This window comes from Ptiloglossa arizonensis, chromosome 7, assembly GCF_051014685.1.
Source record: "Ptiloglossa arizonensis isolate GNS036 chromosome 7, iyPtiAriz1_principal, whole genome shotgun sequence".
NCBI classification, from domain to species: domain Eukaryota; kingdom Metazoa; phylum Arthropoda; class Insecta; order Hymenoptera; family Colletidae; genus Ptiloglossa; species Ptiloglossa arizonensis.
The window spans coordinates 20,719,796-20,735,243 of NC_135054.1; the positions used below are offsets into that span (position 1 = coordinate 20,719,796).

Below are 15,448 nucleotides of genomic sequence, written 5' to 3' on the forward strand. Positions count from 1 at the left end.
CGCGACGAAAGCATCGGATAGGAGAAGAAATCGTTAAGAGAGATCGGGCCGAGACGAGGAACCACCGAAGAATACCCGAGGACGACCAGCCGGATGAAACGGGCAGATATCCGAGGAAACCGGTCCAAGGAACTGGTGTGGGTGGGATCCAGAGACTCGAGATGGAAATGAAAGAGGGACGCGATCAGAAATGGAACGACGCGGGGGAAACGTGCCGGACAGCCTCCCGGATCCTACGAGTCGCGAATCGGACAGGATTTCTAATTTATTTTTCTCGCTCAACGAATCAAACGGTCCCGGGATTTTCGTTCTGTCGTTACTTTTACGAATCGACGCATCGAGAACCGGGCGAATTTGTGCAATCTTAAAGATTCAGAGAGATCCACGGGATCCGTGTTAGGGGGACAACGTTCCGGATATTTAAGGATTCGAAGGGTTTTTGGATTTCTATGTAGAAATTAGGACAGTCTCTGCAAAATGCTGAGCGTCGATACGTGTAGTAGGATTTTTTACGAAAAATTTGTCACAGATATCAATTTTGGAGAAAAGTAGTAATCCGAATCTCGATGGATCGAGGGATTTGTTGGGCAATCGTCGCGATGAATTCAATGATCAGATTAGGAATGTGAAGACGACTGAACTGTAAACAAGTGAGCTCCGTAAAGGGATCTTGAATGTTCTTAATTATTATACTTATAATACTTCTTTTCCTTCGTTTCAACTCCGAGGAATAAGCGGCTAGTTCTTGAAACCCAAAACTTATCAAATCGGTTCTGAAAGTTCCTATCAATTCCTTCGTGATATACTTTCAACCCTGGAGGTTCGTAGGAAACTTTGCATTCATAATTTTACATTCGTTCTCTACGAAAAAATTAATTTGCGGCTCAACGGGTTACGGATGCGGAGAACGTTAATTTTTCTTAACGAAGAAGATTACTCTCGGTGGAAGGGTTCTCCAAGGATCGAATCGATTCGAGACTCTACGTGGCTACGTCGAAAATTGTAACTTTTCGAGGGCTTATCGAACTCGAAGTAATCGTAAGGAGCGGTAGAAACAAGAACGAAAAGAACGAGAACCCCGAGGGGGAAAAACGGAAGCGAGGAAGGAAGGCAAATATTTGTGGGTGTTCGTCTCGCGTCCGTGGGGTGTGGGTTAATTGTGAAATTAACTTTAATTATCGGATCTCTCGAATATTTCCGTCCCCTGTCCGCTCGACTATCTAATTTCTGACTGACGCCAGGATTGCAGATTAGTCGGTGGCGTCTCTGGTCCCACCCCCTTGCCGCCCCACGTGGTGCAATCTTTCGTCGGAGGAACAGTTAGCCGGCTGGTACACAGAGTTACGTAATACCGAAAGCTTTCTACCCCTTGATTCTTTGCGAGCTCTTCAGTATTCAGGACTCGTGGGCTAATGCGATCTTCTTATTCTTTTTACTTTATTTTCTGCACGGAGCTTTGCGCGGCTGTTCGCGAAATGCTCGCAGTGACGAGCGAAAAGCGCGTTTTTCAAGCGGCCATCGTGCCGTCTCGCACGATATTTACTTCCACGACCCGTAAAGAAGGATTGTGAAATTTCTGAACATTCTTTTCTTTTTTTCTTACAGAAAAGCACGCCTTCGATCAACGATCCTTGAGAATTTATCGCGACCAAACGGGTGAATGTACTTCGATGAAACTTTGTATTTACGTTGTATATTCTTATTTGAAGTTTCGATTCGATTTTGAGAAAAATTGGGCCAGGAATAGTGACCGTTACCTCTTGTGGTTTCTTGGGTTTGTCGATGTATATTCGTTGTTTGCGAAAATTAAGAAAATTGTCTTTAATAAATCTTACAGAGGATTAAATTTTATATAGGAAAGTTGGGTATGCTTTATCTTTATGTTTTATAATAAAGACGAGATTGAACGAAATGGTATTCGTGGCATGATTGAGTCAAGTATTCTTCTTGTTAGTTTTTTGTTTTCGAAACGAGACGCCAAAAGTTGCCAAGGACCGACGAGAAGTAATACTCGAAGGAACCGTCGAATTCATTCTTTATTGTTTCATATTTATACACATAATAAGCATACGATTACATCGTATTAGGTACTAGAACATATTATATATATATATTTATTTATATATATATCGAGCATTCTGTACAATAAATAAAGACTCTAGAGCATTTTAAACATAACATGGCGTACTCTCTTGCGATTGCCGTTGAGTGTACAATAATTTAACGAGTTCCCCATATGTATATCTTCATCTCCAAGTACACGTCGTAGGCTGCGAAACGACAGCGGGCAATTCGATCCGAGGATATATATACAGGACAACGAGTTTTGTTCCTTCAATTTTTAAACGAATTCGTAACAGCGTCCATATTTTTTTTTTTCATCTTTTTGTTGCTTCGTCGGACAAATTCGCGTCGACGCAAAAAGCTGCGGGCTTTTCAATGCATTTGAACGACTCGCGCGACACTCAAACGCATTCGTTTACACATTTGTAAATATATCGAGGAAATACGTAACGCGCGAGTAAAAAAAAACTTTAACGCGCCATCTGTGGGGCAGCTCGATCGCGTTCCCCAAGTCGTATCACGTAACGCTTACGTTTCGTCGATCCGAACGTCCGAGGATCACGTATCGCCAACTATCAATTAGCCACGTATGGCGTTCGCGTAACAATGAGTTTCTTTCGATCTTGATCGAGACCAAGATCACGTAGTTACGCGTCGATTACTCGTCGATCACGTGTTCAGAATTTCGTTCGAATATTCGCGCGTTAATTCTTCCAAGATGGCCGCCACCCACCACTTTACCCACCTCGTTATTTTACATTCAATTTTCAGAGATTAATCTTCAACCGTTATACTATCGACTCGTTTCTTTCTCATATTCGCGCGTGAACCAATCCTCCACCCTCCAAAATTTTACCGATTGTTCACCCAATCGGATTCCTTTCGGTGATAATGATAACGCCCACAGGTGGCGCGCTAACACGTATTCAAATTCAATCGCATAGAAAAATGGAGCAAAGCGTAAAACCTTTACAATATAATTTTGTACGTTGAAACGTTCGTATAAAAATGGATACAAGACCCAAGACTGGCAGAGAATTCAAGGTGTTCATACAAAAAGATCGCCCCAACGAATTTTACGCGGCAAGTAGAAAAGGATACGGAGATCAGCGAGCGGATCCCGCCGGGGAAGCGAGAACGTGAGAAATTTGAGTCGACGACACGGCTATTTCGATTCAATCAAATTGTTTTAGGTCGCGTCGAGCGGGCGCGACCATTTTCGCGACAATGAGTAACATCTAACGATAAGTCGAACTATTTTACAATCGTACAACGCTGTTCTTTTCTCTCCTCGTCCGTCCCATACTCCCCCTCCCCGCACTCTTCAGAGAGGAGAATTGTTTCGAAGTGGAATTCTCGCTAATCGTGGCTTACTTAAAAAATCGAAATTCCATCTATCCTAAAACGAGCTCGAGACAGCAAAAAGACGGTAGAGGATAAGTCGTGATATAATCGTTGCGCTGTTCGCTCGAACACGTTTTTGCCGTCGAGCGCTCAGGGAAGAAATTTTTGTAATTCCTATGGAACACGAATAATAATTAGATTTTTCTTCCGTAACTTCTACGCACTTCCGAGTACAACGTGCACACGGTTGTATTTTTTGTGCTGGAACAACAGAGGCGTCGATTTCCGCGATGGAATTCTCTCCGTCGTTCGATTCATCGAAACGGATCAGAATCTCTTTATCGGACCTATTCGTTTGGTTGAACGAATCACAACGATCCGCTATCGAGACCGTATCTCATCGTAGAATCGACGCAAAACTGTTATTGTCTTCTTAAATCCACGAACCGAGATACATACAACATGCACTTCTATCTAACGCGACTAAATTGTTCACGAGAAGCTCGTTTCCTCCCGTACGAGGATTATCTTTGCTGGAAGAGTCTGGTTCTCCCTAACCCCTCCCTCTTCGCGCGATTAACTCTTTCAGGCCCCGTCGCCGTGGCGGATATTCCCGGACGAAAATTCTTCCTCGTACCTTGATTCAAAAATCGACCGTTCCGCTCCTAGATGTCCTTCTTCGTACGAACGGCGCGATTGCAACCGTTCTGTTGATATGTTTCCTCAGTCAACCCTATATAGCGACGAACGCAAAAAAAAAAACAACGAAAGACTAGCCTTTAGAGTGTATCTACGCGAGGATGGTATCGATCGATTGGCGAGGTTTTCCCGAGTAAAATGAGTACAAACACGAGTATATTCGGACCACATTTTCCGACGCCTTGTAAGAGTCATTTTTGAAAAATGTTCAGTAGCGCGAAATTAAAAGTAGTTCGAATGGGGTCGTGTTTGGACTCGTTTTAATCGGGAGGACCTCGCCAATCCATTTGCGATACTCTCGCGAAGATTCAACGACAGTGGTAGTTATAATTTTGTATAACTTCGCTGTCTGATGATCAACAGCTGAAAGAATAAATAAAAATAAAAAATGATCGCAGCAAGGTTTTCCCAAGTAAAACGAGTCCAAATATGAGCACACTCGTACCACTTTTACCGACATGGAATTCCGGTTATTTAAAAAAAAAAAAGAGAAAGTTTAGCAACGCGAAATTAAAAGTGGTCCGAATGGGTTCGTGTTTGGACTCGTTTCAACCGGGAGGATCTCGTCAGTCCGTTGGTGACGTTCTCGCGAAGATTCGGCAACAAATGGACAAATCTGACAAACAATGAGCGATATAATTTCGCGTTGTTTCACGACTCGACGATCAAGAGCCGAAAGAGCCAATCGTGGATACGTCAAACGCTTGGATCACCCTTCTCGGAACGACGCGACTATTCTAAACACACGTGAGCTGAACGAGCTTGGAGTCTGTCTTACGTCGGACGAGGGTACCCGAGGGGACGATTCCTTCCGAGGAAGCGAAAATAGCGCCGCGACAATGGCGACGGGACGAACCGGGGCAAACCGAGATCTACGTGACCCGAGACGTAACGCGATACAACGCCAGACAGGATCAGTCCCCCTGGAACGGCATTATCGCGAAGAACAGGGATCCGCGTTGGCTCGGAGTGGCGAGTTCCGAAACGACGGAAACCCTTCCAGACGTCGCGACGACCTAACCGGCGCGTTTTTCGTTCGACGAGATTCTTATTACGATTGCGCCTGGTACTCTCGTGCAACGGACACGAGACGCGGGATCGTTAGCCGCGTTCGGCAATTAAGGGCATTCTTTCGCGATGAAAAGAGGACCCGAGGGTACCGATATCGGCCGCGTCGTTTCTCAACAGACGCTCGCGAACTATAGCGTCCAACTCGGGTGAAAATGCTTCTCATCTTTCTCGAGCCAAGATTCGTATCATAGGGGATACCTCCGGACGCCGAGAAATCCTCGATCTCAAATTGATTCCGACCTCGAAGAGTTCCGAGACGCTCGAAATCCTCGATCCGGAATCGATTCCGGTCTCGAGGAGTTTCGAGTGGCACGATACGCGCGAAACTGGAGAAATTAAAATCGCTGTCACGCGGCGAGTTCACTACGCGTCGTTTCTCTAGCTGCCTTCCTTCGATCAGAATTCTACACCCCCAGCATCGAAATCACTACACGTATTGCGATAATTCTTGTCGGAAATACTGCACGTGGCGAGCACGGTCTTACTCTAAAAGAAAACACGATAAACTGCGAAGGGATGCTCACCAATCTTACGGATAGATTGGATCCGATCGTTCGAAAGATCGATCGGTCCTCCCTGTTAAGCAAGATCGATCGTTGCGTACGGTGCTCGATCGGCTAACGATTCTTCCCGCGATTTTGATTACTTTTCTCGTTCTACGACTAGCCTACTACCAGGGGCCTAGGAGGAGGCCGGATGAGAGGACCCCTATCAACGTGATCCAACCGATCAACTCGAAAGATCCTCTTCTCCAGGTGGCGTGGTTCACGCAGGTCTCCCGGATGCTGGCGATGTGGAGACCCCGACGACCGAGCAGATTGTGGACACCGCGTTTGTCGCTCTTCTGGAGGATGTGCTCCCGCGCGAGCAGCAGAGAGTAGAGCTGATTGTCAGGTCTTCCCGAGCAGAAGGTCAACACCATGTCCGAGGCTACGGCCTTCATCACGTGCACCGTCCCGGAGAACTGATTGTACTGTCTGTCTCGCGTGCTCGCCAGCGTACCTGTTGACACCATCGCGAAACTCCAGTAATTATTCGGGGAATTTCCTGACGTTTAATATATATACATACATAATTGTGTCACTCGAGTGAATTTCGATCGAATTAAAATCGATTGTAATATTCAATTATGGAGAAATTTTGTTCATTATCCTTCACAGTGAAAAAATATTAGCATTTATCTCTTTCATTGAATACATACACCACTTGCAATGATTTTCATTCCAGAGAGGTAAACCGACACAGCATAGAAGGAGTACTCTCGTCTGGCGTGATCGATAGTGGGGAAGTGGCCTCGAGTAGCCACTCGATGTTGGAGACATCTCTTTTCCAGAATGATTTTTATTTCGAAAAGCCAAAGTGACACTATGCACACGTACTTCTCCTAGTGTGATCCGTAGTTCGGAAAAGTAACCTTGAGCTGCCACTCGAAGTCAAAGGCTACCCCCTTTTTACAATCATTCTTATTTCAATTATGCAAAGTGACACAGTGTGCACATACTCCTCCTACCTACTGTGATCCACCACTCCTACCTAGTACGATCTCTGACGAGGGAAAACGGCCTCGAAGAGCCACTCGACGCCAAAGGTTACCCGATTTTTACAATCATTTTTATTTCAGTTGTGCAAAGTGACATAACCTAGGATTACTCTCTCCCGCTGTGATCGATAGTGGGGGGAAATGGCCTTGAGCGGCTGCTCGATGTCGGAGACCCTCCCCCTCTCGCGGTTAGCGCGCGAATCATGAGTCCACGAAACGTCAGCTCCTCGAACGGATTAGCGATTCCTCCTACTCTTCAGACGTTCAGGGACGACGAAATGGCTCGGAATCGGGGAACGTGCGACCGTTCGCGACCCAGACCGATCCACCAGCGGAAATCAGTGAATCGAGTCTGATTATTGTCTGCGACTGGCTGGGAATGTCAGCGTGCTACCGCTGGAAATCTGTCACATTACGCGCCATTATGTCGTTGACGGTGTACTTAACATCGTTGATTAGGAATACGTGGAGACGGAATCACGGTCACGTGCGTTTTACGTGCGCGTCGAGGCATTGCGAAAACGTCAGTTTTTTTTTCGTTAAAGTTTCTTTTTTTTTTCATAGAAAATTAACTTTTCTTTTTATCATCGTCCCTGATATCGACGGTGTACTTATCGTTGGTCAGGAGTACGCGGAGACACAGTCACGGGATAATCAAGTGTATTTTACGAACGCGTTAATTTTTGGGGGAAAATTTTTTTTGGAAAAATTTTCTTTAGAAAAATTTGTTTGGAAAAATTTTCTTTAGAAAAATTTGTTTCGGTAGAAAATTAACTTTTCTCTTTATCGTCACTCCCGACGAATTTGCCTTCGTGTTCACCGAAGCATTCCGTGTATACGCTCTTAGCGCGTTCCGTGTACGGAAACGAAGTTACGCGGAAATGTGGAACGTTGCTCGAATAGTTGTCAGAAATTATCGAAACGTTCGCGGGATTTTAAAAATGGCACCGTGACTACGTTATCGCCGATGTCGGCACGTATCACGGATAAAACATCGGGCGTTATTAGTTCGGAGAATGATTGTCACGCGTCTAGTACGTGCCAATCGCAATAACGTCGATGCGACGTCCCATCGCAATATTACAGCGTCGTCCATTAAACTGTTTCGCTGTGTAAATGGTCACCAGCTCGTAGATATTGACGTGTAATAGCATGAAATTAATTGTACCCACTGTTCGTGCCCACGTGAAACTCGAACGGATAGAGTCGCGAACAACGTTTTCGCATTGTTTCGAATCGTTTGTCCGGGATTATATCCGCCGAAAGTTGCGCGAAAATTGTTTAACCTGTTCGTTACGAATAACGCGCGAGCGGAAATGATGAAAAAAATTCTTATCTCGGTGTCTCGAGGGAGCAGAAAATACCGAATCGAATATTTTTTCGTAATTGTTCGCTCCCCCTATCCCAACGAACGTGAATTTTTAATTCGTTTCCCGTGTTTTAATCGAACTCCTCTCACGGAGACTGCGTATCACCAAACGCGAATGCAGACACAAAGAACGGCGAGAATTCCGTAAATTTTACCATTTAATGCTGTCTGGAAAAAAAAACTAGTTCGCAGAAACAACCCGTCGAATGCTTTTAACCGGGAACATCGAATTTTGCGCCGGTTTCATCGTTATATCGCTTCCGTTGCGCGGGCAAGAAACGGTAAAAATGGAAATAGGATACGCGGAATAAAAAGGGCACGTTATTGCACTGGCACCTACCGCTTAAAAATTGTTCTCGCTGCGGGATGCGTTAACGAGCGTTGTACACCGGTTTTTGTTACGTCGGTCAATTTGTTTCTCCACTTTTCACCGTTTCAGCGAGCGGTAACCAAGACGCTGAAAAATTCGATAAAATTCCCGTTCTCGAGTTTCGAATAAACCGAAGCGAAATTTCGAAAAATCTTTCCGATTCTCCCGGCTAAAATTTCAAGAACGATTCCGTTTCCCCCGGCTGAAATTTGCAAAAATCTTCCCAAGTTTCCTCACCCTACCCGAACCGTTTGTCCCTTTAAAATTCATTCTTAATTAATTCTTGGACGTTCATCCGTTAATTATCGACACGAACGCGTCTATCCCCTTCGAGTCCTCCGGAAGTGAAGTTTCGCGCTCCTCTCGGTTCCCCTTTTCCGACCAGACTCGAGATGCAATTTATTTCTCGTAATCGAACCGCGAACGAACCAGCGAACGAATGTCCCCGCCTCTCTTTTCGTTTTCTCGGAACACGGAGGAGGAACTGGTGAAATAAACGGGTTCGGGGGAACGACGCGAGCGAACATAACTCGGTAGGACAAATTTCGCGTTTCAGGTCTCGGTATCTGGACGAGGGTGGGGCTCGGTGAGAAGAAGTTGAAAAGAGCTTCGAGAGATCTCGATCCGCGGGCGCATTGTTGGAGCACTCGTGGCATTCGAGGAATCGTTCGGAAGAATGGGACCGCGGAATTAAGAAAAAAAAAAAGAAAGAAAAAAAAACCCGGGGAACCGGGTAAAGGGCTTTTCGAAAAATTATTTTCCGGCTCATCGGTCGCGTTGTCGGTCTCTCGCGAATTTTCTCTCGCAACTCCTTCGTCCCGTGATATCATCCCCACCAACCCTCTCGCATCGGTAATTGGATAGGACGTGCCGAACGACGTCTCCCCCCTTCACGTTGACAGTTAACCGATAATCACACCGCATACCTGGAATTCATTAAGATCGCTGTCCTCCGGCACCTCGGGACTTTAATCACCGGGACTTGTTCCCACTTTGTTCCAGCCAGCCGGTTAATTAACCGTTTATAACGCGGTCGTTTACGGCCGAGTCTTCGGCGAAAACGGCACCTCGGTGATCATCGACGAACCAGACCGAGGGAGGGGAATCTTTCACGCTCGAGATGTTTCAAGCCCCGTGGATCTAACGACACTCGGGTAATTTCGTATAGAAAGAGCTCCTTTTTGTTGCATTTAACTTGGCCCGGTATCTCGAGACCATTGTCCCGAAACGATTCAAATTCAATTTCGAAAATTTCCTCCAATGTCACGCGAGCCGTTCGTTTGGAACGGTAATACCCGTATCGATGGTTTTCAAAATTGTTTTACCCTCTCAAATTTTTTAAATTGTTTAATGGTATTAAAAAGAGGATAGTGAGAATCGTGAGAAGAATCTTTCACGCTTCTTTCACACTTCGAGAACTCAAATCGAGTAATTTTGAACAGAGAGAATTCTTTTTATTGTATTTTTCTAGCAAGTGTCTAGAACCCTGTAGGGTTAACTTGGAACAATTTTACACGATCGATTTTTCAAAGCATCGACAAGACGGTAAGATAATTTCCCAATGTGAGGCAATATGGTCGCAAAGATATCAATTTGTATCCGCTTCGAACGAAATAATCGGTCTCAATGGGGTTCAACCATCGTCCAACCGCATCCAAAATTCAGAGGATATTCGTACTCGTTTTAAAGAGTGTTCAATTTCACGTGGAACGACATTTCCTAGGTAGACTGGAAACGAAACGCTTGGAAAGTTCGCGGCAAGTGTGTATGTCCTCTTTGGAATTATTGACGACGCGAATGTACCACGAGGGCTTTGAGCAGCACCAACGTGGGATTAGGAACAGACAAGCCGAAGCGGGACCAAACTTACAAACTTGTTACACGTGAAGTGGAGTAATTCAGACCTGGCGCAGACCTAATTCAGTCATAAACTAGCTTAACCTCACCGAATCCAACGACACCTAATCCACGTCTTACTCGCAATTAGAACTGTCACGGAATCGATCCCGCGAAACTTCGTTATGGCGGCTTGGAAATTTTCTGTCGACTGCTTATTACAGAGCGTCTGCGCCGCTCTTAACTTCGGTTACGCTCTGTTTCACCCTCATTGTCCTATCGCGTTTGTATGCCTCATTGATTCCCAGCTGGCAGAGCCAGCTATGAATTGAAACTCCCCCTCGGTGCTAACTGACAGCTGCTGAAAACAACTCTCACGAGAACAGTTTCATTCAGACGCTATCCCGTATCTGGATGCCGATTTAAAGAAGACGCGCGATTTAGATTTTCCGCCGAGACGGCGGAAAACATTCTCGAACGCTACGGTACAAAGTGGAAAACAACGAGAAACGTTTGTCCGGGAGTTCGATTAAAAAATGAATATTCTTCGATAATCGTCGGTCGATAATCTGGCGTCGACATTTTTCCCGATTACTTTCGTTCCGTGAACTTGGAAGATTGTTACTTTTCGCGTAACCTTGTATTTAATTTCAATTTCGGTTGGATTACTTCGTCGTGGACAGGGCGAATCGATTAGAATTGTTGTCCGAAGTGTTTTGTCGAACGAATTTTTCATTTTTAATTCACGATCTCGTTGTCAAAGATACCGTGACTGAGTTTTTTAAACGGTACTGCATTCTTTTAAGGACTACCTTGTAGTCGATAAAAAAACGAATTAGACGACCGATGGTAAGGCTACATTGAGTCGATTTCAGGAGAATGTACCGTCGTTTGAAAAACTAACAGACATGTTCGTCTTGTCTGGAAATGAAAAACATGAAAAATTGAAAAGGTATTCGTTCGACAAGGGTCCTCGGGTACGATGTATTTCGTAGAGAATGTTTTTCGATCGACTCGATGGATGACAAGATATTGCGGATAGCAGTTCTCATCGACTCACCCCGGACATAAATATTTGAAGAGTCCGTGGTATCATAGTTGCAAAAAGTAAAAGTTTCGCTATTTCGAAAACAAATTTAATATTCTCCTTCTTTGTAACGAATTGCTGAATTTAAACTTCTTAAAAAGTTGCGTTCATAAATTTAACTTGCGTGAAATTTGTTCTCGTAGTCTGGATTTTAATCTCGCGTTATGTTAATAAAAAAGAGACTGGACTTTTATCATTTTCCCCGGACAGAAAATATAACTAATAGCCGTAGTAACTTTAATCGTTTATCCGTCAAAGTAACGCGACACCGTGCTCTGATAGTGTTTTATTCGGTGTGATACGAGAAATTCTATTCAAAAAAACAAGTGCATCTTGCACCGATGCACTCCCCGAAATAATCACCCTACACGACGATAGAGCTTGTTCAATGCTACAAAATTTTCCTCCACGCTTTCTTCTATTTTCCATTCTACTTACTAGACACACCCTGTGTACAAAAATCAGTGCCTTTGTATGAATAAATAAGTTCCAAGGATTGTAAAGCTTCGTAGCACGAAAAGTGGATTCTCTCTCGACGAGAGAAGCTGTTCGGTTGTATCAGGTCAAGAACCGAAATTCTTTCGGAAGAATTTCGCAAGATCTTCGACATTCTTCTTCGCCAAAGCTCAAAGAGGTTACGAAACGAGCATCTAATGCCGCGAGCCTAATTTCGTCGCGAGTTCGGAACCGAAAATTGTACGTTTCCTTTCGTATCGCGTAAAAAATTTTCGGTTGCTTCGCCAGCTTACGATAATCGTCTTTGAAAGAACTTCGTAACCCGGATGCTCGGAAGTTATCGAGCTCGGTCGTTACTTTCAACGAAGAAGGAAATGGATTCTCCTTCGCTGTAGGTAGCAGGGATACAGCGAGTCTTGCTTTCGCAGGTCGCTACTCCGGGCATTTCACGAGGAAATTATTCTTCCGTTTTATGCGTCAGGAGACGGCTCCGTTGCCTATCCTCGCGGAGTTAAGAGGCGTCTGCTGGGGAAATTTATCGGGGGAGGGAAATCTTTACCAAAGAAGACCTCCACTGTTTCAAACGTTCCCCTGAAATTTAATTTTTCGCGTGTACGTTTCGTCGGGAGGAAGGTAAGTGTCTGAAAAATTATTTTTTTACGCCCCGTTTAAGACAGGCACAAAAGTATGTACACAGGGTGTAGCCTTAGGGTTCAGGTATTTATTCCAATCTACCAGAGAGTTATATATACGCGTTTTATTTTTGTAAATTAGTAAGCACGAATTCTGTGGTTTAAATCTAATTTTAATTACGTTTCTAACCCGAAGTTGGAACGCAGGTTGTTCCGATGGGAAAGAAGAGTCTATATTTAATTGAGAATTAAAATAAAAAGTGTGATAATAAAGAATCATAGATCGAAGTAAAGAGAGTAGCAAAGAAACGACAAGAAGGTGATAATAGTAGTAGAAGTATATCGGGATAAAATTTTTGACGTTTGAAACGAATGTACTGAGAGCAGTTTTAAAGAATGCCTTCGGGCGACGTTTTCCGTTTTCCTGCCAATACATTTCATTTTTGCTACGGCAATGCTGTTTCCGATCACAGCGTTCGAATTCCAAGCCAGAGGTATTCCCTCTAGCTGTTCACGATTAGGGAATTTCGTATACCAGGTGGAAGGGGGATTGAGATAGTTATATGTGATTGATAACGATTGGAATAGGCATTAACACAACGATGCGAGCGTTAGGCACAAATGAGATTATAGATACATGGCGGTAAACGTTTGAATATTGTTCCGTAGACAAGACAATGGAGACTTCGGCTTGGTTTGTTTCGCATTCAGAAGCTAAGATAATTTTCCAAACCGGGTTTTCGAAACTTTGGACGCAGGTGGCACGGTGATAAAATAGATCGGGACAGTGCACCGCGTCGTAATAATCAAATGGAGAAATTATTAACAATCGAGGAGTTTCTGTACAGGACGGGACACGAGAGATCCAAAACACGTAGACTGCGATAATTGAATAACGAAATTACTATCCATTGAAGAATTTCTGCTCAGAGGAGAGCACACGAGAAATATGAACCACGTGAATTACAATAATCGATTGAAGAAAATGACCAACAATTCGGAAACGAGATTCTCCTCGAAGATCGAGACACAAAGACTGTAAAACACGTACACGATAATAATGGTAATCGTATAGAGTAATTACCAAAGATCGTTAAAGATGAATTTCCACTCAGGGGGTGTATAACGAGAAATATAATACTCCTGGACAAATAATGCGACAAATTTACCGTTTTGCTGGGAGCTGGAGATCCAGACGCCCGGTTTCCTGGATATGTCCGGTATCCGGAAGGTGTACTCGAGATTTCCAGCCTCCTCGGTCCACAAAAGCCTCAGCGAGGAGTACTCGAGGGCTCGCAGCTTGACAATCGGACAGGAATCGACGATGTACGATCCGCTTATGGGCTTCTGCGGATCGACTTTGTGCTCCAACACTTCTACCACGTACCACTTGCCCATTATCTGAAATCAATACAAGCCGTGCTATGGATTTATTACGCTCACGCTCGGCGGACGCGTTAGGATGCGTTCGAATCGCTTTGATCGAAGCTTGCTCGAGATTTGGAGAACGCTATTGGTTTGCTACGCTCCGAAATACGTTGAATATTCCAGACCGGGATAATTCGAAAATAGCTACATTTAGTTGTTAATTACCCCAAAGAGAGTTTTCGGTAATCTTTACATTAACGGTCCTTTGGTCCGAGTGGCAATGCATTTACGCTAGGTCTGACACATTTATTAGAACCATTTGTGAGAAATATTGTGAAATCGGTTGTATTTACACGTGGCGTGTGTTTAATTGAAGGGAAATCGAAAAGAACAAATTCGAGAACCATTCTTGTTATTTTCGATTTACGTAAAAAAATATATTTTTAGTTCTATAATGTTCGACCATCTTTCGAGTTCTAAGCTGTCTCTTGCTCGGTGAACCAACGACAACGTGTTCAATTATTTTTAAAATACAATATACATATTTTTGTTCAAGATTCAACACTTGAACGTAACGCGAAGTTTAAACATTCGATTCCAATTATTATGCAAACGAAACGACATTCGCCTTCCAATGAGTGCACGGTTAAATGCAAAAGTTTCGCGTCCCGGTGTCTCGTTGTTTCGGATTCGAATATCAATTTCATTGGATTGAGATACAGCGGCGGATTTTACGGTTGTTTTTCTCTTTTTTAAATCGAAATTCAAATACGTCCAAGTAATTTGCATAATTACCGATATCGAATGTAATTCGACGCGGCTCCCTGCGGGATTACAGATCGATCTACTGCAGCGTTCGACGATCGTTTATCCCTCGATTTCTCGCAATTTCGTTGTACGTTATTTTCGATCGTGATTTCGCAATTGTCGTTCACGGGTGTCTTCGTTTATCTTTCAACGTTTCCAGGATTACACCATCACGGTACACGCGACGATTGCACCGAATTTACGAATTACTCGAGGTGGCTATGGGGGTAGTAAGCGACTCTTTTCCCCGTTAAATCGATTCAAATTGCAACGGCTCGATTTATCGAGAATTTCTCACACCCCGAAACTACCGAAATATATTATAGACGATTTAAGAACACATTAGACCGCAAAATCGAGACGGGGGGGAGAGGGGCTATAAAAATACGAGCAGACGTTCACCGCGATGGATCTTCCAAGCTGTTAGGGCCACCACGATATAATGGACGCGAAAAACTCTCGAAACGGAATAGACCGCGTCAGCGAATTTATAAGTCTTCGAGGCGAGGGGAATCGTACAAAAATATTCCATCGATTCCTCGCGAATAGTACGCGGTATCCCATCGAATCGAAATTTATGAAACCCTCCTCGTCGCGTGAAATATCAACAACGAACGTTTAAAACGCTCTCGTCGTTCCACTCGAGAACTATCAGTGGCCTCGAACTAGGTCGAAAACAATTAAGACCCCTTGAACGATTTAAATGGTAATGGTGGGTCACCGTTGTTGCGTTAAACTTTCTATTTGTTCCCTACTCTTTCGTAAAAGTAACAAAGTAATTGTTCTGTCCCGAAGAATCTTTCTT

General features: G+C 44.0%; 1 protein-coding gene across 2 annotated transcripts in view; it reads right to left on the minus strand.

Annotated features, from left to right (window-relative positions):
• Positions 1-2,018: 2,018 nt before the first annotated feature.
• LOC143149126 (uncharacterized) overlaps positions 2,019-15,448 on the minus strand; it is a 114,248-nt gene continuing 100,818 nt past the window's right edge. For both annotated transcript variants that reach the window (XM_076316221.1, XM_076316223.1), the window contains 2 exons: positions 13,638-13,869; positions 2,019-6,180 (listed from right to left, as the gene is read on the minus strand). In XM_076316221.1, coding sequence (XP_076172336.1) covers positions 5,849-6,180; positions 13,638-13,869 — 564 coding nt within the window. In that variant the 3' untranslated portion in view covers positions 2,019-5,848. The remainder of the gene's footprint in view (positions 6,181-13,637; positions 13,870-15,448) is intronic.